The 25,946-nt window shown below is 33.4% G+C and overlaps 2 protein-coding genes across 7 annotated transcripts; one reads left to right on the top strand and one right to left on the bottom strand.

The window, feature by feature from the left end:
- Nucleotides 1-689: 689 nt before the first annotated feature.
- LOC108754002 (elongation factor 1-alpha) lies at nt 690-9,845 on the bottom strand. 4 transcript variants are annotated; one of them, XM_018495996.1, is made up of 4 exons: nt 9,750-9,845; nt 4,130-4,972; nt 2,961-3,454; nt 690-1,719 (listed from the first exon to the last, which is right to left on the bottom strand). In XM_018495996.1, exons 2-4 carry the CDS (start codon nt 4,950-4,952, stop codon nt 1,651-1,653), a joined length of 1,386 nt encoding a protein of 461 aa, XP_018351498.1. In that variant the 5' UTR covers nt 4,953-4,972; nt 9,750-9,845; the 3' UTR covers nt 690-1,650. The 4 variants fall into 4 exon arrangements, with proteins under 4 accessions (XP_018351498.1, XP_018351499.1, XP_018351502.1 ...); XM_018495997.1 differs by having other exon boundaries at nt 4,130-4,975; nt 9,750-9,839; XM_018496000.1 differs by lacking the exon at nt 9,750-9,845 and adding an exon at nt 9,281-9,717 and having other exon boundaries at nt 4,130-4,975.
- A 3,919-nt stretch (nt 9,846-13,764) lies between these two features.
- Nucleotides 13,765-24,760, top strand: LOC108754013 (actin-binding Rho-activating protein-like). 3 transcript variants are annotated; one of them, XM_018496017.1, is made up of 6 exons: nt 13,765-13,967; nt 14,055-14,168; nt 14,710-14,759; nt 23,580-23,710; nt 23,865-24,114; nt 24,310-24,760. In XM_018496017.1, the coding sequence occupies exons 4-6, from the start codon at nt 23,604-23,606 to the stop codon at nt 24,415-24,417; spliced, it is 465 nt and encodes a 154-aa protein (XP_018351519.1). In that variant the 5' UTR covers nt 13,765-13,967; nt 14,055-14,168; nt 14,710-14,759; nt 23,580-23,603; the 3' UTR covers nt 24,418-24,760. The 3 variants fall into 3 exon arrangements, with proteins under 3 accessions (XP_018351519.1, XP_018351517.1, XP_018351518.1); XM_018496015.1 differs by lacking the exons at nt 13,765-13,967; nt 14,055-14,168; nt 14,710-14,759 and adding an exon at nt 15,647-15,818; XM_018496016.1 differs by lacking the exons at nt 13,765-13,967; nt 14,055-14,168; nt 14,710-14,759 and adding an exon at nt 22,654-22,744.
- The last annotated feature ends 1,186 nt before the right edge of the window (nt 24,761-25,946 follow it).

Genomic DNA, 25,946 nt, shown 5'->3' with positions numbered 1-25,946 from the left:
ATATATTTAATTTCAATAGTCCATCATAATTTTCCAAGCTTTTCTGATTTATTTAATATTAATTGTGTTAGTTCAATACGTATATGATATACGTATTATGAGTAAGTATCGGTTAAAAGTAAATATGTATATTATATATATATATATGTATGTATGTATATACGATTCATGAATTCCACTTATGTGATTTCTCGATTTCTCTTATATATGAAGAAAGTGTTTTGTTTCTTTTTTTTTCTCTGCGAATATAATCCTGTGTCATGTTCGATCACGAGAGGATTGAGTCTGCTCGGCGCCCCGTCAAAAACGGGTCTCAGCAATTAAAGACTGACCAAGACCTGCATTACACTAAAAACTCTTGTAAGATCACTGCATTAAATATATTTGTACATACCACGTCTAGATGTAACTTTAACAAAGAGAGGAGAAGAAATTTATGCAGAATAAATTATATTTACCTTAGAAACACCCGGCCTCTCTTCTTTTACGTCAACCATCCGTCTTACGTCACGTCTACCTACGCAATCTCTTCGCCTGCATACACATTTGGATCAACCAGAGACGTAGAAAAGAAGATATTCCACTTCTCATCATTTTAACTACGCAATCGCGATCTAATAATAATTATTTTCCATTTTTCACGAAATTATAAAGGTAATAATCAAGGAAAAAGTAAAGAGACTTGGAGATGCGATTAAAGATTTTTTTTTATTACATCAACGTAATACTGGCTAAGGGTCAAAACAATGTCATAGAACGCGTCTATGGTCAGCAGGAGGGACAGCGCCGAGATCAACATGAGCGATTCGCGACGGATGTCTCGTCCTCTTTAAGGAGACGAGATCGTTCTTCCTCCTCGAGAGGGGGAGGCAGCCGGCAACTCGCCGACGACAAGAGAGGGAGCATAGTCTAATGATCCCCATATAACTATAGATAAATATCTTATAAGTATAATAAAACTAATCGTACAGAGAGCGAGGCAACCAAGTCTCGGAACAAATCAGCCTTAATGAACCCTTCGAAAAGAATCGAGAGAAGTCTTGCTGGGTATGCGAGCCAGCGGCGCTCGCCTCGACGTCGCCGATCACGACGCGGTTAAGTACTCGTCGTTGCTCCGTCTCCCGTAGAGACGAGACATCCGACGAGGAGAAGGCAATGCACCCGCTGTCTCGCTCGTTCCTCTCGCGAGAGTAGGGGAGAGGATCCCGAGCGCGGCTGTCTCCGCAACCACCCCGTGGTTGTTGCTGATGCTCGGTGTTGTATCAATTGAAAAACCTAACTACACAGAGTCCAAGGGAACTGAGTACCTGGTAAATACCGGACACATATCGTCAATATCGAGTAATTAAGAGAAACGCGGTAAGACGCGGGGCAACGCTCCTCCTAGCATATGTGAGGTGTGCGCGGGGCATGGGTGAACTGAATGTGCAGGTTCGGATAGATGCGCGGGTTTAACACTACCGGATAATGTAACGGGGGTAAGCACAACATCTTATGACTTTTGGTATTAGTCGACGAGTACGAGTCGAGCGGGGCAGCCACCGCGGTGGCATGCTGCATCCTGACGGTGGGTCCTTGCTGCTGCACGGGGATGCCTGCTGCCACAGGGCATCTGCCGGCGGACTGCGTGCTTCCGAGGAAGCTTGATGGTTACTTTTTCTTCTGGGCTTTTTCCGCGGCCTTTGTTACCTTGCCCTGGGTATCTTTGAAAGTGACGCTCTGCGAAGAAACGTAACAATCGTTAAATTATATACATAACTGTATGAATTTATGTATTTTTTTTTTTTTTTTTGGAAACAATTAGTATTCTGTAGTCTAGATATTAAATTCGAGAACAAGAAAATTTGATATTATTTTTAAAATAATATTATGTTTTTTACGATTTAAATTATTTCGAGATATACAAAGTCAATAAGAAGTTTTCATGAATTTAATGAAAATGTTGTACAAACATTAAAAATTGCGAATGTTACACAGATATAAAATTATGAAAAACAATTTTGTTATGATAATTTGCATAAAGTAAATGTTTTCCGTATGAGCTTGGACAGTTACCAACCGCAACTTTGAAATAAATAGAATGTACAAACAATAAGAGAGAGATTTTGGTAAATGAGTAAGTATATGTGCTGCTTCACTAATATTTTTGAAATATATATTTTATTTCAGCATGTAGAAACTGAATCTGCTCGGAAAAAATTATCACTCTTTTATTTATATTATTATTTATACTATTTGATATAGTTAATTAATAAAAATAATATAATATAATATTCGATAAGCGAATCCTTAACAAACTCTGCTTTATTTTTGCAGGTTACATAAATTATTTCTTGCTTTAGCACTTGTAATTATACAAACAAAGAATCACTCTTTTATAAATTTTAATAGAGAATAATCTTCGTATCTTATAATTAATGAAATGAAGAAACCCTTGTTCTTGAACATTACTATAAAAAAGTGTGATAAGAGAGCAGATTTACTTTTGCCTTCAAATACATGAATAAAAAAAATTGGTAAGGTAGCCTCTGTTTGAACATTCATCAAAAATTTGTTATCGCTTTGTCGTAATGAAGCAATTTATGAAATAGCAAGTATAATATAATTGATTGACTCAAAAATATTTTGTTTCGCTAAAGATTTTTCTTCGCAAAGATTTCAAGAATAAATTATGATGGGCTTTATTTTAGATATTTAATAAAAAAGCGGTTATCTGTCAAGCAAATGAAATAGGTTCTTTCGTTGTCGATTCTCTTATTCCGCATAAGATAAGAAATTTTCAGTGAAAAGATATTATTCCATTGTGATAAAAACAAAAACCAAAACCAGATTAAATCCTAAGATAACTGAATAATTTAAAAAAAAAATGAAAATTCAAACAATAAGAAGATATTCTTTATATTTGAAGTCGCGTTCTCAGTCCGCTTTTACCTTAAACCTTTCGAAGTAATTCCTCGTACCTTAATGACACCCACTGCGACGGTTTGACGCATGTCGCGGACCGCGAAGCGACCCAGGGGTGGAAACTCCTGGAAGGACTCGACGCACATCGGTTTGGTCGGCTGCAACATTACTATTGCAGCATCGCCGCTTTTTATACCCTTTGGATTCTCCTCGGTAGTCTTGCCGGTACGACGGTCGCATTTTTCCTTGATTTCAGCAAACTTGCAGGCGATGTGAGCAGTGTGGCAGTCAAGCACTGGCGTGTAGCCATTGCTGATCTGTCCCGGGTGATTCAGGACGATTACTTGGGCGGTGAAGTCGGCGGCACCGCGCGGCGGTTGATTTTTGGAATCGCCAGCGACGTAACCGCGTCTCAATTCCTTCACGGAAATGTTCTTCACGTTGAAGCCAACGTTATCACCGGGCAGAGCTTCCGTCAACGCCTCATGATGCATTTCGACGGATTTCACCTCGGTGGTGAGAGCCGCCGGCGCGAAAGTTACCAGCATACCTTAAAATTGTAAGTTTATGTTTATTTATAAGAATCTATACGTTAGTCCGATAAATGTCACAATAAAGATAATTAACTCTCCACTGGCAATGTTGAACTTTAAAAGCATAGTCGATTTTTTTAACTGTGAATTCTGGTAGATAAATTTAAATCTGTAAAGAAATAAGTAAAATACAATTAAACTTCTATGATAATAAAAACTTGTTATTAAAGTTTTTACAAGTATGTAAGAATTCTTTTAGATTTTTATACAATCTGGAACAACATAAACATCTACACTGAAAACTTAAATTGCGGACGAAGGATGAAAATTTCACACTACCAAAACGAAGGGTATATAAATGAATAGTAATCATCATTGTTCAAAGCAAGTAGAAATATTAAACATGATTTTAGACTATTTTAAAGTGACGCCTAGGTTTGTGTAAGGACGATTGACTTGTAGTTGGCAGATTTCGGGTTTGATCTCAACCGTCATTCCATATAATTTTTATAAAAGATTGATTAGAGAGTTGAGTTTAAATTTATGAAACTATTTATAAAACTAAATGGTACCCACTTTAGGAATTTAGATTTCATTTATTAATTTTCATTTACTATCTTCCGAATTTGCTTCGTGCGACTAAACTTATTCCTTCTAATTATTTTTGCCAGAAGTCATATTACTATAATCACCTGGTTTTAAGATACCAGTCTCCACGCGACCGACAGGCACCGTTCCAATACCACCAATCTTGTAGACATCCTGAAGCGGCAGCCGTAAGGCCTTATCGGTGGGTCTGGAAGGCGGCAGAATGGCATCGAGAGCCTCGATGAGCGTCTTGCCGTCGGCATTGCCATCCTTGCGCTCCACCTTCCAGCCCTTATACCAGGGAGTCTTCGGGGACGGCTCGAGCATGTTGTCACCGTGCCAACCGGAGATCGGCACGTAGGCGACCGAGGCGGTATTGTAACCGATCTTCTTGATATAAGATGACACTTCCTTTTTAATCTCCTCGAAGCGTGTTTCCGAATACGGCGGATCGGTCATATCCATCTTATTGACGCCGACGATCAGCTGCTTCACGCCCAATGTGAAGGCGAGCAAAGCGTGTTCGCGAGTTTGTCCGTTTTTCGAAATACCGGCCTCAAACTCGCCGATACCAGCTGCAACGATGAGTACCGCGCAGTCGGCCTGGCTGGTGCCGGTGATCATGTTCTTGATAAAGTCACGGTGACCGGGCGCGTCAATAATGGTGACGTAATACTTGGCTGTTTCGAATTTCCACAGGGCGATATCGATGGTGATGCCGCGTTCGCGCTCCGCTTTGAGCTTGTCCAACACCCAGGCGTACTTGAACGAGCCTTTGCCCATTTCTTGCGCCTCCCTCTCGAACTTTTCGATCGTCCGCTTATCGATCCCGCCGCATTTGTAGATTAGGTGACCGGTTGTCGTGGACTTGCCGGAGTCCACGTGGCCGATCACCACGATGTTTATGTGTATCTTCTCCTTACCCATGATGTCGAGGCTCTAGCTACCTGCTGACACAAGTTGTCGAGAATTCAGAAGTGAGCTATCGATCGAGCGGTAAATGTACCGATTTTCAATGCTTTAATACTTGTGCTTAATGTTATTTGGCATATGCGTCCCTCTCTATAGAATAGACGGCGTAGTATTTGTCTATAGACTAGTCTATTATAAATCGGTCATACATTATAGATACAAGGGAAGACATTTTAAGCCAGTGTTAAACTGCCACACACAATTCAGTTATAGAATGTTCTAAAGCTGTCTTGTCTTATAAGTAATGCACATGTACATACGTAAATAGACAGCAAGCAAGAACCATTTTTTAACGGTTGTTTGCGCATAGAAAATGATAATTTTAATATTAGTGTTAGACAAATGACAATATACTCAGACAACATAAAATTTAAAATGGGACATAATATTTTGCGTTTTGATTTTAGGTTTTATGTCTAGGTATTGTCATTTGTCTAATACTAATGTCCAAATTATTTTCTATAAATACGACATTGTTTATCGAATTAATACAAAAAGTGTCTACAGATATTATTATTATCATATTATTTATCGTGTATTAAAAAATTACAGAGTATACACAAAAGGTACAGAGTATCAGCAAAATTGCTGCTATTATATCTCCCAGAAAACGAAACAAATTACAATAATTAATAACAAATTACATAAATTTTTTGAGACAATACATAAGAGTGGGTCTTGCTTAATTAACAAATAACATGATCGAAACGCTAATGGATCTTAAATTGAAAAAGAATATTTTGTTATAACTTTAAAAAAAGATTTTTACATTTATCACAAGAAGATATTATTAAAAACTTCATGAAATTTAATATACTTTTAAGTTACACAATTTGAACGTAATTTCATGACATTACATTGAATTTAATGTATTTGTAATTAAAAAGTACATTTGTGCACATGTACATGAATTTAATGTCTTTTTCGTGAAATTTAAGTTACAATAGTTACTTAATTTTCATTTATGAAATTTACTTTTCATAAAATTTATTACTTAATTTTCAATTAAATCATTTATTACTTTTAATTTTATTCATGAGTTTTATTTACATGTAAAAGAAGCATTTCTAACACTATAGCGATTATATTATGACATCTCGTGTTAAGATGGTTCTTTAATAAAGTGCTGAAAATTTAGAGTGCCTCACCAGGGCCTACCCAAAATTACTGCATAACTTGAATAAAATATTAAAACTACTGTATATCTTAAATATAGTATGGAACATACGATAATAAATCAAGAACTGCATTTTCATCGAATAAAAATAAGATGAGATTATGTTTACTTTTCGAGGTTTATGCACGTAAATTTTTTCAGAATGGTCATTAAATAGTTGATCTATTACTTTTTTGTAACTATTAAAATCGTAATTTTTTAAACTATTATAATCTCTTTTTTAGAAAAGTCTATGGTAAGATTTGTGTGCAATTAATCAAAGAAGCGTCTGCGAACCTTTTCTGTCACTAAGGTTGTGATCGATTTGGACGCTCACGCGCTTTAAGCGCTTGTAATCATCATTCTGTCTTTATTATTTATTAGACGTAAAATAAGAATAAAAATACTGAAAAACGTTGAAAGAGCGTCCAAATCGACAGTAGCCTAAATTATACGTGAAAAGTTACATTTTCAACATTTTTTTCTTTTTTATTTTATTGTTAACCTACTGTCGAATTTTGCTGACGTCAATTTCATACTTCAATTTCATTATATAAAAAAAATTAAACATTTCTATAGTAACTCAATTTATTATAACTAAAAAAATCACCTTAATATATGAGACCTATATTGTAATTTAATGCCGGATCCGAATGGCTGGTGGATGAAAGATTTCTTAGTCACCAGATGATTAGTCACCGGTATTAAACTATAAGCTCCGCATATTAAAGTGGTTCATCAGTAAATTGAGTTATCATTGAAATGTTCAATTTTTTTATATAATGAAGTTGAAGTACTGAAATTGACGTGGGTAAAATGGAGTCATTTTCGGCTCCTTAAATGCGAAAAATCGCGCATGTGGGATTGAACTTGGATCTACAGATCGCACAGAGCGACATAAGATTCTTAAAGAACCATCTAAGAGACGTCTTAAAAATGTCTTCAAGACATCTTTCGTCCCGATTTACAACAATGTGTGCGAATAATATGCACAATAATTAATAGCTTTATAGATAATATAATTAGAGAAATAATTTCTTTGATAATGGTATCTATTATATTCGTAACATACTTATATCTATTTCTCTAAATTCTTTGAAATGGATTCTCATTCTAAAGTATTCTAAAAAGTAAAAATTGAGCCAGTTTTGAAAAAGAATAGCTCAATTTTCAATATTTAAGAGCGCGATTTCGCCCTGCAGTGTGTGATTCACTAAAAATTTTAGAGAGATATATTTATTATATTTATTCGAGAAATTTATTGTATCGTTACACAATATGTCGTATTTATTTTATATTAGTGTTTTGACATGTTCGTCGAAATGGAAATAAAATATTGAGTTCAAAAAATGGCAATACTGCAGTAGTGGAATAAAGTTACATTTCGAATAAACTAATAAATATAAATATAAATTTTGTTCTTTAAAGTTTAAAAAAATATGACATTATTAATCAAACGATATAATATTTAGATGCAATGTGTCAACAATATCTTGTCCTTTAATCATATCTATTATAAATATATAATTTTGCAAATTCCTATATCGATACTTAACGCGCGCGCGTACTACCAATAAAAGTTAATTATAACTGTTGTACTACTGTACTGTGTAGTGCTATCAATAAAAATTAATTATAACCCTGTAAATTTTTATGTTCGCCTGTAATGAGGCATCGGAGAAGTTTCACGCGTTATACGTTGATCGGATATTAAAGAGGCGATAAATATTGACGCGCGAGAACGGAGGACCTCTTGCAAGCTACAAAGGGTATTGATTCGTTTCAAGGAGAGACTCACGCAGGGCTTGTAAACTCACTCACTCATTCTCTCTCCCCTTCTCCTTGACGTACGTGTATAAATATGAGTGGTATCGGATCGAGCGTGCGCGGTTATTCTCTGTCGAGGCGATCGCAATTCGCCGCGAAAAAACAATTTTGCTTCAATTATATCAATTGGAAAGGGACTTAATTAGGACAGCCGGCCGCATTCCAATGGACTCAAACCGAATCGTATACCGCGGCCCAGGTAATTCCCGACCCGTGAGTCCGCCTTTTAGATCAATAAAGGGTGTATGCTGTCCTAGCAATCTCGATCTACGTAGGCGGTGGGGTATACGGGATATATTAAAAAGTACTCCTTTTTTGATCCGAATGGCAAATACTATAAAAATCGAATTAAACAGATCATTGCCTGATTGGAGGAATTTCCGCCTAGTTTCTGAAAAGTATCCGAAAACGACTAAATCATTGATTATTTTTTTAGAAAATTTTTTAGAAACTAATTAGACATAGTTATTTGTAAAAATTATTGAAAATAATTTAGTGTTTGTTAAAGATAATTCATAATATTTTAAAATTCAAAGGAATTATCGATTTTAATAGTAATAAATTTTTGAAACCGATGCAAGGACTTTTCTAAGATTAATCTCATTTCTATTTACGATCGAATGTAATTCATTCAAGAGTTCAGAATTTCAAATGAATTATAAATTACGCAGCAATACAATTATTAATCAGATTAATAAGTCAATATTGATCACAATTAAATTTTCTTTTTACAATTAAAAGATTATAATTTAGAAAGATAGCAAGTAATTTTAGCTGAATTATTAGAGATTGTTTTCCATCAAGACCCGCATTAGATTTTAGAAACCACTGTTTATACCGGAAATGTACATCACGTAATTGAATAAAAATCGGACTGATCGATCGAATTACTCGGTATCAACTGAATCAGAAAATCAGTATCGTGCAATTGGTTGTACCAATCCTCACTTCGCTCGCTTTGCAACTTGCGTTCTTATCGTAACGCGTACCGGCCTGCCTCTTCTAATAATAGTCACAGCCCCACGAAGGCGGCCATTTCTCATTGGCGATTACTTGCTCCGAAACGTCGTCTTCGTGATGTCACTATCAGGGATTTCCACCGAAAATCGCCGAATTTCGCGTCCTCTCTTCACTCGTCTAAACAATCGTGCAACCGGATCGCGCGATTTCTCTCTCTCGATACATTTTGGAAGAGGAACACATGGCGGATTCGATACGAGGTATATTAAAACGTCGCGATTACGACATATCGCGCAACGAGGTTAAAACCCCAGGTTACCGCAAGCTTGGTACCACTTACCGATCGACCGTTGCCCGATCAATCGATCGCGACGACGCACCCCGACCTGCACCAATAATCCCTCGGGGGATCAATGGATCGACACTCAGGAAGTCCCACGGCGCTTAATCGAACGTTAACGTAACCGGTCGCCAATGTAATGGCCGGCTTTCCGTCGTCGGCTGCACCGTCGGACTCGCGCGACTCGCACGGAGGAACCTTTTTACCTGCGACAGACACCCCCGGCTCGCGGACGCGCGACGAGGCTAGGGCGGATTCGCCCCGAGAGTAAGCGGCGCGCCGGCTCGAATCGATACTCTCGCTGGCCAGCTAAGCTGGCTGGATGACTGGTTGGCGAACGAAGCCGGCTTGAGCTTTCACGTAACGAGAACCGATAGAAACTCCTCGCCCACCTCTATCGCAGGTTGGGACGGTCTTCCGAATTCCTGGGGATGACCGTCGTTCTTGCAACACAGGTTGATTTACTTACCCGAGGATTCGACGTTGGACCGTCCACTCTGAAAATCACCGCGGAGCTCTGCCACCCGTCTTGCCGCGCACGCAAGCTCGTGAAGCATGGAGCGAGCAAGAGGGTGGAACGAGAGAGGGAGGAAGAGACGGGTAGTAGAGGTATAAAGACAGAAAGCTCTACCCGGATCTGGCGGGAGGGTAAAGGGGTGAACAAACGACTACGATGCCATCTGAAACGTGCAATGTTGCGGCGCTTGCGCCTACGACGGTCTACGTGTTTGCGAATCTCCTCGATTGGTCTTCCCGACCGGCCGGCGAGAATCTATTTTCCTCTTCGACGAGAGGACAAAAGAACAACATCGTTGTGGCGAACTATCGTCACTCGTTCGCGATGCTAAAGAAAAACTTGAGTCACTTGGGGGAAGACATGCTCGCGTTTTATGCCAAGTTCGTCCATCAGCGCCTCAATTTCAATATGTATAAAGGGCATTAAAGAGCCGTCTGCAATGGGAGTGATGTGATATACATCGTGGTCGAAGTTTTACTATACTGAGAAAAAAATAGTTAATTTTAATAAATATTTAGTTCAACTAAACATTTACTTACCATAAATAAATATTTGTTTATTAAAAAGAATGATTGTTAAACCAAATGATTCTTGTATCAAATAAATATGTCTTCATATTTAATAAATATTTAGTTGGCAATATTCAACTGAATATTTATTAAAATTGACTATTTTTTCTCAGTGTACAAATGTTTCGAAGCGCTTGATTGACTAATTAGAAAAAAGAATTTTACAAAGTAACTAATAAAAAAAACGGTTAAAAACATTTGTAGCATCGCGTTTAGTAAATTTTAAGTTTTAAAACAGATATAATAAGCTTTAAGTTGTAGATATTAATCGGTAATTGATTACAGTCGAATACGAGGAGAACAATTGACTATGATTAGTTGGTTTCTTACAGCAGGCTTACTATATCCGTTGCGTTTTGGAACTTAGTCATAAGAAATCGACCAATTGCAATCAAATGTGAGGAGAATTGTCGATTAGGATTGGTCAATTTCTTATAGTTTACAGCTTACTTTACAATACTATATATATTCTCAGTATAGACGGTCCATAAAACGGTCATGTCGAATTATGTAGTCATTTACACAAATTTCTAACGAGTAATAGCGAAGTTGTTTACATATTTTACTAATGTATGCTACCTAAGTAGAACAACAAGTCATTATGATATCAGAATGATGTCAAAATGACATTAAAAGTCATTTTTCAAACATTTCTGATTTATTTTTATGTCATTTTGACGTTATCGAGACTTGTTGTTCTAGTTGGGATAAAAGAAGCGCTTTAACATGAAATTGGCAAAATTAAATGTAAAAGCGTATAAATATTTTAAACAATTGAATATCAAGTAATGATATTGTTGTTATTTAATAAAATATACTCATATTTACATGTATATTTTTTCATTATCGAAGTTAATTATATTATGTTACTTTATTAGATACTCTCTCTTTCTTTATATAAAGTAACTTTTAATCTATAAGTACATAGTGTGATTTAATCAAATTTATAATATTATATATAAAGTCTAATCTACAATGTGCTCTTTGCTTCCTCTTTTGCTTTTTATCGCTTTTCATCTCTTATCTTTTTGCCTCTTTATATATTCTACTTCTTCGTTTTCTCTGTCGCTCGAGATAAAAGTTGACGAAAAAGACAAGAAATACGTGATAAGAAAGACGATCATTGTCGTTAAAATAATCACAAAAAGGCAAAAAGTAAAAGGCAAAAAACAGCTAAAAAATAAAAAGCACATTATAGATTAGGCCTATTTTAAATTAACGCGCTATATGCCCAGTATTTTTGATTTTGTCCCATGGCACAGCGTCCTAAAATAGTATTCTATAAAAAAATTAAAGAACAAAATTTAATGGTAATTAAAAATGACTGTATTTTTATTTATATAATTTTTAAAATTTTGAAAGTTCTTAATTTATTGTTAGTCATTTTAATAAATATATTTTAAAATCAGGATAAATGTAATCTAATCGTTTTATTCTCCGATAGATTATTATTTCGGGAAATAGATTATTATAGATATGATCAACGCGATATATTCTATGAGTGCTTTAAAGCGGTTTTTGATTAGTTAATTTGTAAAACTTCTTTCTTCTAATTGGTCAATCAAACGCTTTAAAGTAGTGAAACTTTAACCACAGCTTTATTATATTGAAATAAGAAATGGATTATGAATATCGGCCTAGATATTCATAATCCAGCACGTCCAAGATATACATGTTGGCTATATTCAGAACACGCTTTTATCGATAAAAGTGCACTTTTATCTCTAAAATTCTATAATATGTGTAACGTAAAGTATAGTATATATAGCGCGCTAATATTGTTGTGCGCGTTCTGAATACAGGCCATAATCGCTATGAAAATTTTCACGTAAAATTTCGATGAGTGAAAAATGAAACGTGAAAAGTTTCACGTGAAATTTCATTGATTTCCTGGCGGCGAAACGATTAGCACGCGGCGCTTGTGCTGCGCACATTTAAGCTGGTTCTATATTAGTCGCAAGCGTTGCGGTCCAATCAACGTCAAGCTAGCTCGATTTTGATTGGACCGCACGCTTGCGACACTGCGATGCGACTAATAATGTAAACCCAGCTTTACGTACCTACGTCACACATTACGTCGTAGGTACATCGCGTCGCGCGGTGTTTACAAAAACAGTCGCCGCGCTATCATTCGCAATAGAAACTGTGTAACCCGGCGCTGTATTTATGCTTGAAATTATACTACGGTGAATATTACAATATCACGGATATAGAAAAGATGCAGTGTTCTCTATTAACTTCGGATTATTCGTGTGATTGGCTAATTGACTCTCGATATTCGCGCGACTCGCGACGTACTTCACTTTCAAGAGACATTGCAGTGCTGATCGTTACGCAGTGGACTTCTCGGTATATAGCACGATTTATGTGAAAAGATTAGGACGGAATGAAGATTGGAAAACATATAAATTAACGTTTTGTCGCGATTTACTTAACGGGCGATTATCTTTCGAAGGATAGTTCAAGTCGAACTGGTTATTGTTCGTTAATTTGAAAGTAATTTAGCCATCTCGCTTTTGCACGGCTGTGTTTGGAAATTTCAGGATTGTATTATTTTATCTTTATCGTTCATTAGACGTAAAACAAGGATAAAATGACATATTCGGATACTCGAGTAAAGTTTTTGAACGTATAAGACCTGTATTTATAGTTGATTCTTATATTTAAGATTGTCTTATAAATACAGTCTTAAGATGCCACGAATTAATCAGAAGGCTTTATTAGCAGCTTAAGACTTATTACTTAAAACAATCCTAAAATAAGAACGGACTCTATAATATTGGTTTAAATCAAGCAATTTTTGTGCATTACTCTGTGCTCTCGAGATAATCTGCGCTCAGAAACTTTATTCGAGTGTGTCATTTTACTCCTGTTTTACGTCTAATGAATGATATATAATTACAGAATGTGTTTCGTTCTCATATAATCACGCATGATTATTTTATCCTTGTTCATCGAATATTAGAGAAGACTAAAAGGAATTCGAGGAGACAAGAGATTTGTTCGCGTTGCACACTCCAATATGTTTCAACAATATGTTCCTATCATAGCTCCTACTCACTCTAATGAGCACGTTTGAGTGAGTAGGACTTATGATTGGAGAAGTATGCGACGCGCGATAAACCTAAGTATTAGCGCTATCTGTGTTATTCTATCCCTGTTTTACGTCTAATAAAGATAGCATGACACAAATAGCGCTAATAGTGTCTTTTCGAACGCACCCAAAATGATACATCATGCGTGAAACGGAACGCACTCTAGGACACTTGGGTGAGGTTTCCGAACGCAGCTTTAGTCTAATGGAGTTTGCGAATTGTGTGATTGAATAACGGAGTGCAGTGATGTATCCTGATTATATTTGTGTCTCAAGGAATTTTACAGTCTCGAGTGTGTGAGCATTACTAGCATGCCTTGAGCATTAGATTTTCGAACGATTCGCACGGTTCAGTTGGTTGTTAACGCGATTAGGCGTGAACTGCGTTCTTGGTTGGGAAAAGTGCCGCGCAAATGAAATTCCGCGCGATCATTGTTCGTATTTGCCGCGAGCGTCATCATATCGAGGAAGTCCAACGAAACTGACAAACCGGATAGCCTGAAAATTGTGAGTGTGATTGACATATTTTCATATTGCGCATATAAAAATATCATCTATTCCTTTTTAATTGGATTGTGTATTCGAATGCTTTAGAAAATATTGACATGAAGAACGTCGAATCGAGGGAATCCAATGAATTCGGACAACTTAGGAGGGAAGGAGAAAGGCTTAGGAGAGGCAATCAGGCCCCGGTGAAAAAACCTTGGGGTGAGTATAATTACGTGAAGATCATTTTCAGAAAAATATATAATTACAAGTTTGTTTGCATTGCATGGTCCAGCATACTTTTACCATAACTTCTATCGTTCCAACGAGCGCGTCAAGAGTAAGATCATGGTATTTTGAATATAGTAACTTCAATTTGAATCTATCTATCTGAGTCAACTATCCTCGAATTTTAGTTGTTCATAACTAAATGTATGTAAACAAAAAATCGACCTGTTTCTGAATGCGTGAACAAAAATTTGTCGATTGGTGTTATTTCAAACACCAATTTATTTCTTTTGAATTCGATACGATAACGCACTTTTTGTGTAAAAGTAAGACCGTAAGTTGTAAGCGTAAAAGTTGAACCATCAGCATCTATTTGTTAATAATTTTTTAACTGAGGATGTGTAAAAGTTAAGTATCTAATTGAAAGACAAATAAAACATTTGATACGCAAAACTAAATTTGTTGAGTAAGAATTGTCTTTTAAAACATTGATTAATGAACATTTACTTTAATTTGAATCTTATTTTTGTTATAGAATCATCATAGCTTCATTGCTGATAATTTCATCCGCTGTGCATCAGGTCGGTGAGTGAGAAAAAAAGTTTTATATTAAGGTAACGGACTATGAAAGAAAACATTTATCTGACATATATGCATAAATACACATATAAATAATATAAAAATATACATCTCAATATAGATCTGTTACCTTAAAATGGATGAACTGTAATAAATTAATTTAAATATTTAATCCTGAATATATTATCCTGAATATATTAACTTTACAAAGATGCATGTAGAGCTCATAAAAAATTAGAGCTTATTTCATCATCGTTTATATTGTATTAAATATCACTTTACAACATTGCGCGGATATGATGTATTAATATCTAATTCTTTCTTCGTGAACTGTCAAAATATCTCATACTGAAAGTTAGGGGCTTCGTAAAAATCAAAAAACATATCTAATGTAAAACTTATTTCTAATACGTAACAATCTGACAATATATAATTAAACATAATATAATTTATCATATCTTACTATCATTGTCAGTTGAAATATATACTGATTTACTATGATTAACAGTAAGGTAAGCGGTCCTTATATTTCTGTTAATTTCGCGTAATTAAAAAAACGGAGAAATCGGCGGACATACTGGAATATAGTTATATGTTATATTTAGAATAAAGGTCGGAATATTTACTATAGAAGTTGGAAAATATGTTTAAACTTTATAATTATTGAAATACAGAGAATATACAATAAATAATCAAATAAACCATTGCAATTGACATAGTCAAATTGAATGATTTATTTTATTTTTTTGTATAAAAACTCATAGATAAATATTTATTAATGTCGTTTTAGTGGAAAACTTTCAGTTCATATTTTCGAGGAACATGTCGGCTGCATCACGTGCTCGCTACGATTATAAATAGAACTAAACAGTCATTTCGAATTAAGTCTCATCGTGAGAGAGGTCAGTGCAACCTCCAAAGATTGTGGAGAAAATTAAATTGGTGTGCGTAATATAATTTCCGATTCCGCTAATCCAATTATATAACTACAGTTTCGATAAATATTGGCGCCTAACGATCGTTTTGCGCATTTCGAAGATGGAGTATTATAGTGATTCAGAAGAGGTCAGTAGCAAAATTCTCTACGGTGACGTTTTGATACACTTGGCACTGGTCACATCGTGTAAAGAAATCGCTCAACCCAAGCTCAAATTTATAATAAAGCTTTTGTTAATTTGATCGCGTGTCTTGTGCATTTCTCGTTTTATTATTTTTATTGTTTCCATTAACGTATCTGCCTATACATATTCCTTACTTTTTATAAGTATTAAATATTTTCTTGTTAAGTATCTTTAACATATACAGGATGTTAGAAAAAACCCATTTAGCATTTATATATCATAGGTAGACAGTATATATTATACTGATTGAGTAAAAAAGCTTTAGTGAATATAAATCGAAAACTTAACCGTTTCTAAGATATAAACAATTTTGTATATTAACTGTATCATTACTGATTTATTGGCTTCTACGTGCCGTATGCGACGTGAAGATTTGCCTTAGTATTTACAAACTGCGTTCTGATTCAATTTTTATACGTACTTTATAATGAAAAATTTCACTGCGAGTCAGTAAGTTAAAATCAACTAGTCATTACGATTGGATGGATATTATAGAGATCTCAATAGGACCCGTAATTCTCCCAAATAAGTTATCAATGTGCTACTTATCTCAATTTCTCTCTTTTCATGTCGCATGCAACAAGTAGAAGAGACAATAAGAGTTAATTATGATACTTTAGTTATGATATGAAACACATACACACACACAAAATTGTTTATACTTAGAAATAGTTAAGCTTTCGACCTATGTTTACTAAGGCTTTTTACTCAATATAGTGTGTACTATGTACTATATAAATGCTAAATAGTTTTTCTTCGAATATCCTGTTTTCATACTTTTACACTTTTTTATAAAAATAAAAAGAGTTTCGCATTTTAACGACTCTTGAAAATATATCTTTATCTATGGCATTTGATAAGAATATTTGTATAAATATAATAAATATTCTTATTAAATATTATTTATACAAAGATATGGTTTCAAGAATTTTTATTAAAGTAGTAATTGTTTTATATGTAAATATAAAGCTGAAGGACCAGAAGTAACTACTACTGTCTGACCATGTCCTGTCTTTATCACTTTAATTCTTTTACAACATTTTCTTTCTATTGAATCTTCTATACTAGCAAAATCTCTTTCTTCTCCTTTTTTTTGTTTATAAAATCTAAAACTTTGATATTGACAAAAAAGAACACGTACGATTTATAGCAAATCGTTTAAAGCAAATGTAGTTTTACATAATTTTTTGATCACTAATTGATGTAGGTATACGTTCGGTTTCAGAAAAGTATTTAATTCATTCACTTCTCTTTAACTGCTGGTAATTTTTCAAATGATCGTCAAAGTTAATGTCCGTGAAATAGATTCAAAAGTGGCGATTAGTCGCCACGAGAGTTCCGGACTTGTGACGAACGTAGCTGAAAATAACGACTGTTGATCAGAAATAACTGAAAAAGTGAGAAAGAGAGATATTCGCCGCGATTTCCGCATATGTCGTGGCATGATTGAATTGTTATATACTCATTCGTTATTCTAACAGACTCTGATATATTACCGATATTTTGGTTGCCAGAAATCAAAAACATTGCGAGATGAAAGTCCGAATCAGGGCAATTGATGTCCAATATGGTGAAATACAAATTCTAAGTTAGGATTACTAACAATTAGGGAATGTAAACAAGTTTTCGATTAATGTAGTTTGATAAGTCGAGGATATTTCCTGGTATTCCGTTTTTAACCGACCGTATATGTTGATGGCATGTTCTATTTTATCCAGATCGATCGTTACGTTAAGGTAACCTACTTTCTCTGCCTATTGACTTGTAAGGAAAGATTTGTTTATACATAATAGTTATTTTTATTTATTATTACATATAAATTAATACATAGTCTTCCATATTTTTAATATAATGAAAAAGGTTCTGCATTTCGTTAATACTTATTTTGTCAAGTACAATGAGGGTGGCCAATCGTTTAGATATTACCTTTTACAATTTGAAGAGAAATTGTTTAAAATTATTTTGAGGAGTGTCTTTGAAATTTCCGCAGCAAATACCAAACTTCGTACTTTGAACTGTCAAGTAGGAAAGAAAGATATCGTATTGAACGAGGTCACGTCTGGCGTCCGACCAAGGCTACGAGCAAATAAATTACAATCTTTCTTGTATTCGATGACTCGATCTATATCTTCTTTTACAACAGATTTTGACGATTGACATCTTCTCCATGGATTCTTAAAATATATTTTTGTCTCATAATTTAAGAAGAATCTGCCTTCTTTATGATATTAATAATTAATTATTATATTAATAATTTATTTAAATATTGATATAATAAAGAAATAATTATGAGATAATAATTTCTTTATTATATTAATAATTAAATGAATATTACTACATTGTTTTGTATTTCCATAGATAACTCATTAGAAAGTTTAAAAATATTTAATGCCATAATATTGTCGAGATTTTTTTAGTATCGATTTTCCTTTAAACACGAATTAAAACACAAAATACTAAAACAAAAAAATTAAAATATATTTTTATTTTTATTTTAATATTTGTTACTTTAACATTTGTTATTTTAGTATTAATTATTTTATTTCTTGTTTTTGTCGTTATTATATTATATTATCAATTGTGTATTTGCAATATTATGTATCAGAACCTTTTTTTATGACGTGTTAAGAACTCTATGTTTTTTGGAAGAGAAAATTCTTTAATTAAATCGAAATTTAAAGAATGAATTGGAAGCAGAAGGGAATGTGGATCTGGTTGTACAGGTGGACGAATCGTTAGTCGTATGAATATGCGACTGTGACTAATACAGGAGACAGAAACGAGTGCCAACACTTCTAGATTGTGACGAAGAAAAGATTTGAATACCAACGTCTTATTTGATGCCCACGTTTCGTTGACATCGGTCAATGGCGCGTGCATTCACGTTGACGCACGTGCAAAAGTTGTACGCGTGATCTTTCATCATATATATTTGGTATAAACGTATACAATGAAATACTCCAAACATGAAATTAAATTAACTTTAAATGTATTCATTATTTTTAATTGTAAAATTGTATTTATTGTATCTGATCTGATATACATAAAGTTACTTGATGATAAATTAAACGTAAAATCCAAAAATAAATAACAATTATACAGTGTTAAATGAATTAATATAGAGTTTTAAATTTTGAAATAATAATTAACGATAAACGAATATTTAAATCGTTGCCTATCTTTTTTGCTTTGAAATCTTTTAAAATTGGCATAATGCATAAATATGAGTATTATATTAATTTAAATTTAAAGGAAACTCTAGAATCATCGATAAAGGTTGCATTAATTTTGGATATGTATCCTCCAATTTATGTGTTACTAAATTATGCTTCAAGATATTTATAACGCTAAGCATACATATGCGTACTTTGATTTTAACATATAAATTTTTTAAAATTAACAATTACATTTTAGTTAACATATTCTTATATTACTCTGCAGATATGATTGTGTGAAAGGCTTCATTAATTACTGCGTACTAAACTAGGCTATGTAATGCAGGAAATGAGCTTTGTATGTCGTTCGAGTAATTTTATGACTTTAATTTGGCCTCAGTTATGTAAGTCTGTCAACATAGATTCGCCTAATTACTTCGAAATCTGGTGTCATGTGCCAAAAATGAACGAATACGTGAACCTCATCACAGTGGGAGGAAAATTGCTTTTATATACAGAAAACTCTGAATGTCCGTTACATCCTATAAACAATATCGTGTTCAATTTTTCGATGTCTCCATGATTTTTAAGAGAAAACAATTCCATAAACTCCATAAAACTGTACTGAAGAAATAATAAACTACATATAATAAATTTTAGAATCTCGCAGCAAACAGAAAGACCTAGTAATGTCAGGAAAATTTATTTTTTTGATGTGTTTATGAAGATACTTTATCTTTTTATTTAAACGTCACTACTATAAGCTTCAACTTTTGTGATTGAAGTTCAGATAAATGTCCCCTCATTTCTTACGGATAGCACATATGTAGTAGACCTCTAATTTTGTTCTAGACTGACCTAGACTATATTTTTGTTGCTTCTGTTGATTATGATTTATTGCATTCTTGATGTGAGCTTTTTTCATCGATTGACAAGAAGCTAGAATTCTCAGACGGGTCGTTGCCACACGGAGGGTCACCGGTAGGATAATTTATAGACTCCACCACGCACATACGCGACGAACGTTATATATACGGCCTCTGGAATTTTAAATAGTATATTTATAACTCCGGGTCTAAGTTTGTCTTAAAGATTTCAGTCACAGATATCGTACTAAGTCCGAGTTCTTTCATTCCATCCAGTTCTTCCTCGATTCACAAGTAGACGAAAGGAAAGGAATTATTAAGAAAGTTTTCTTATTTCAAACTTTAAAATTTAAAAGTTTCTTGCTTTAAACTGTAGACGTTAATAATATGTCTCTTCAATATTGTTTTCAAAATTGATGAAGTTATAAGCAAGTGTATCACCATAAATTATAAGCACTTGAGAGAGAATCAAGTATTAAGCAATTTAAACAAAGATTGTTTAATGTAATTAAGAAAGCTACAATTTAAAGAGAAAGCGAAAATCTAAAAACAAATGTCTTTTTTAACGAAAGATGTATAATTCTAGAATAACTTAAGACTGTAAGATTAATAGACGATTATTAGAACATGAAATCTTTAATTAAAGTTAATTTTTATCAAAACCTCTTTTCTCGAAATTTTTTAAATTAATGCTCGTAATATCTTCATAAATTAGCTTAAAAACTCCGCCAAAATATAAAATATTATTAATAAAGCAGTTTTTAAATTAATGAAATATTTCTTAAGAAATAAATTTTATTACAAGTTTATATATTTGCATTCTTGAGCTTGTATTACAAGTACAAGGGTATCATTGACGTACTCGTACGCGCGTTTGTTGATGAGAGGAAACGGATCTAATTCCGGAGTATGTTTCAGAAGTAATGAAAATGCAACGTCGTAAACGTCATCTTCTTGAAGCTCCTTTTATGGATGGTCATCATGGTGATATTTGCGATGTTTGCGTGGCGTTTCTCGCGAAATGAATATTTACACAAAATTGTGTATTTCTAAGTTAAATTCTCGCGAGAGTCCCGAATATAAGTAATATTATAAATAATGTCATTATTAATTTTTTTTAAATTATAGCTCTCGAACTATAAATCAGTGACAGTTTCAAAATTCTTTCTTTTTCTCTTTTATTCTCGATGCTAGACAATAAAATAATTGAAGAGTTTTATGTATTGAAAGAATGGTTTTGCTAAAATGTCTAAAAATTTAGCCACATATAGTTCTGAAAATAATTTTATTAGATTATCGAAATAATTATTTAAAGTAATTATGTCGGAGATTCAAGTATGACGATAATGCTGCAAAAACTGTTGATATTTTAGCAATTAATTTGAGCGTTCATATATAATTATTTTAATGATCTAATTAAATTATTTTCAGATCTTATTTTCTATATCTAGCTAAATTTTTAAATACTTCAACAAAATTGTTCCTTCTATGTTGCAATGAATATTGCTAAGCGCTAAATAGAAACGCAATTTGCCATGATAATGAAATAGCTTTGTAATAGGATAAAGTAGTGAATATCACGCACGACGGAGAATGTACAAATCTAACGGATCCTTAGATAAATTAAGATCACGCGAGATATTTAAGATGTTTTATCGATGTGGATTGCTTCGTGCCTTCGCGATTTACGCGCATTCGAGCTTATGCGATCCAGCTCGTATATCGTTCGTCTGTCAGTGACAAATTGTCGTCGGTCAAAAGTTAATTTAGGAGATTAAATTCGGGTTGTGCTGCGTTGAGTACACGTTGTACTCGTCGCCCTCTAGACATGTATACTCAAGTTTCCTGAATGGTCATGCGATCGTTATATGAAGGCCGCTAATTTCGGGAGACGTGCACGCGATCCGATATAATTACATTGCCAATTGATTTACGGCTCTTTCGCAACATCGTTGCTTTTATAAATGTCTCTGTATATCATAATTCTAGATTTGCAGACTATTATAATGGATAAAAAAATAAGTCAATCTCAGGATTTCTCTTTTCGGAAATTAGAAATAAATATTTTACTGTTAAAGACTTATCTTAAATATTTTTATCACTACTACTATTTATTAGTATTATTATTTTTATTACTTACTATTTTTTTTATTTATAGAAATGGTTTGAATATTCAAGTTAAGTAAACAAAAATACATTTTATATAGAATTTTTTATGCCTAATAAAAATGAAATATATGTATATATGTTTAAAAAAATATTTTTCTGTATTTGTTAACACTAAATTTTGGAATTATGATTCCCACAAATGATTAGTAAGTGAAATTTATAGCGGGTATATAGTGCGACATTTTGGGAAATGTTAACATACTCGTTTTTCGCGAATTATATCGTACGTATAATCGTTTATTCGGTAAACAAACTGTTCCGTTTGCGATCTGATTCCCGAAAGCAGAATACAACATGAATGAATCTACGTTTGCGATTGATGAATTATCATTTCCGGAGTATGCAGAAGGCCGTCTGGCAACCAATCAAGAGCCTGGGAATCGGCTCAGAACATGGCAAATATTTCAGACTGCGCCGAAATATTCCACAGCAGGGTGGGAGCCCTTGGGACGCCGTCGGTTTCTTATAAAAAGAGCCGCGCAGCATCGCGACATCGTCGTATTCGTGTCGGCAGTGCCGAGTGAACTTGGTATCGGAGTACCGGAAGTGAAAATAGGGTGTCGGTTCAAGATAGTTTCTACTACTTAGGTGAAACACGCATCTTCTTTATTTTACTTCGAGTATTACTTTCTTGTGACTTTGAATTTAATCACGATACTATAATGTCTTCGATGATGTATGTGAGTATCATTGAAACGTCTTTTTCGATTACATCATTCTTTGGAAACAAATTAGCAATAGCTTTTTGAGAAATAACTTGAAATAATTTGAATTCTTTGATGAAAAATTGTCAGATAAAGTTAATTATAAGAATATATATAATTTATAATTTTTTATAAATAATAAAAAATAATAGAAAATTAAAATGAGAGATATTGATGATATTGGAGATGGATAACATTACTTTAATATATTTTTACTGAATCATTTTTCAGTATAATTATTTTAACAAATTTAATAAAACATTGTATTGACAATATTAATATTTGACAAGAGCATATATTTATAACAAATTCCTATAAATTTGTTAACCTATTAATTGAACTTATCCATGTCTCATTATTAGCTGGGAACAATTTTTTGAAAAGATGTCAATTTAAATTTAATTTTTCCTTAAAATACAAAGGATTTTAATTCAAATTTTGCTTCTCCCGATACGAATGAATGTAGAATGTGCGAGTGAATGTAACTACACACGCGACTGTGAAAATCTGTCAAGGTGCCATTGAGACGTCATTTATGGTCAGGGTCAATCCTTAGGCTTAGTTTGGCAAACTCCCAGAAATTCCTGTCTCATAAGGTGCCGAATAACTCAAATCCGTGCAATTTTCATCGAAGCATCTTGAGTCTACGAATTTTCAGAATATAAAATTTGTCTCTCTTCATTTTCAAACTCTACGGATACTTTGCTTGTACAAATAATTTGTGTTGTACGAAATGAAATATTTCTTGATTTATTTTGTCTTAATGGACTAATAATAAATTAATAATTAATTTGCCTTCCTGCCTTTGAAGGAATCTTTGGGAGCCAAGGTTGCTATGTTCAACCAATATGCTGACAAACATAGAGACAAGCAGAGCAAAAATCCGTTCAGTTCTGGTTTGGATATCGAAAAGCCGAAATTCTCGAAAGAAGAATATGGCAGGTATGTGAAATTTAAAGTTTTGTGATCATTTTATATTTTAATGATATTTATAATAAATAAATATAAATTGATAACGATATAACTGTTTTATATTAATTTATATAGTTAGTTAATTAACAATGTTTTATTATTAAATTGTTTTTATCATTATTAGACCAGAAGCAGGTTCTTTATCCGATTTACGCGGTCGCAAAGCGAACGCTCATGTTTTGAAAGAAATTCTGGAGCTTTGCGAAATTATTAGCCACGAAGGCACACCCTGTCGGGATCAACCTGACGTAATCGCCATTACATTTGGCGATATCTTTAACATTTACACAAATATTAGCAACAAATGTGTAGGATTGTTGCTGAGAGCGAGGAAACAGAAGTTTTTAGAATTCGAAGGCGAATGTCTTTTTCAGGTAAATGGATTAATAATATTTCAAACATTTAAATGTTTTCTCATTAAATTGAGAAAAATTATTTAGTTATGAATGGTTTTGCAAAGATTAAATTTGATAAAAATTGATAATTAATTTATTTATTGTATTTTTAATATTGTTGTGTATTTAATATTACTTATTATTCTGTATTATATATACATTTAATTTTTCCAGAGAAGAGACGATGACGTACCAATATTTCTAATCAAATCCATCGAAGAAATTCGTAAAGAATATAATCAACGACTTGAGGAAATCCGAAACATTGAACTGGATAGTTAAATTATCACTGTTTCTATTAATGTTATCATCAAATGACATTCGTGATTGTCGTAATCAAAGGATCCAGTTTGACCTTTATTTATTCATTTATATTTCACAGAAAGTAACACGGATGACCAGTATAATATGTAATAATTTGTATTCAATTCGTCGGTTCTGTATATTGAGAATGAATGAATGCGGATTGGTGTAAATATTTTTGCGAGTGGCGCATGTGAGATATTTTAATGTGACATAATGTAGAACGATTAGCGATTAATACAATTTTTATAGAAATATTTTACTGAAACTGTTAATTATGTAAATATCTGGCGCAAAAAATAAATAATTGGTATCTCATATATTCTATGTCTTTCAAAGATATTGCATTAAGAGAAAACGACATAGTAATGGCAACTATATAAGTGACTGTTTAAATTTTATATGTAGAATTAATGTATGTGGTTAAATAAACTATTTTATAGTGATTATAACTATAATATAATTTATTCAATTATGTGCATTAATTCTACATAATATAAAATATATTGTATAGTTTATGCCGCACTATGTTTTTCTCTGAGTAAGCATAGTTTCACAATAGTTCACATGTCCCGTAGATACATTTTTATCGAAATGTAACATCAGGTTGCAAGCTAACGTTATTTGTTGTCTTTTTAATATTAAAGACATCATTTTGATGTCAAAATAATGATAGATAACGTCAACTTGCTACCTGGTAAGATATATAAATAGATTATAATATTGTTTCTGATCTACATTTTCTTATCATTTCGAGGAATTTCGAGTGATTTTAAATAAGAGCAAATTTAAAAATTAAAAGAGAGGAAAGAAAAAAGTATGCAAGCAAGATAATCGCATAATTTATATTTGTATATACAGTCACTTTACAACGCGCACTTTGTTACACAGTGTAGCTCGATTACTTTAGGTCAGCGAACGCCAGGTGATCTCAGTACAGACGATATCAAAGTAAAAAAGAAAAATTAATTAATAAGAGGGGCGTCCTGCCGCGTATATCTCTCGCGCGAAAAAGATGGGCGACGACGTTGAATGGGATATTTTATGTCCATCCAACCGGAAGCTTCGATAAGCTTCTTCAATGTGTTGCAGAACAAACGAGAGCCTCGTATCTTCACCGCGTATTCAGCGTTATATGCAGCTGATTAAATTTAGTTACGAATTATTGGACTTGATAAAGCTGAATTGATAACATTTACTTTTCAATGTACTGGCAAATTGTTATTGCTAAACAAGCGGTGAGGATAGGAGACCGAATCTCTCGCATTTTCAAAGGCAGCTAGTTCGATACAGCACTCGATGATACACGAATACTTCGATCATCAAAATGTACACATCTTTCCGAGAAAAACATCGATAGGGTTTCTATCTCTATATTGGCAGTAGCGTTAGTCGTATATATTGCAACGGAAGCCAACATATTTCCTTTCTTTCCATACATCTGTCTGCGTTTTTCCTCTGATTCGGTCAATTTTGTTGCTTATTAAATAAATCTAAACATAAAAGGA

This window comes from Trachymyrmex septentrionalis, unplaced genomic scaffold (assembly GCF_001594115.1).
Source record: "Trachymyrmex septentrionalis isolate Tsep2-gDNA-1 unplaced genomic scaffold, Tsep1.0 scaffold74, whole genome shotgun sequence".
Classification (NCBI taxonomy): Eukaryota; Metazoa; Arthropoda; class Insecta; order Hymenoptera; family Formicidae; genus Trachymyrmex; species Trachymyrmex septentrionalis.
The sequence above is the reverse complement of the archived record's forward strand: the minus strand, read 5'-3'. Positions and strand labels throughout refer to the sequence as shown.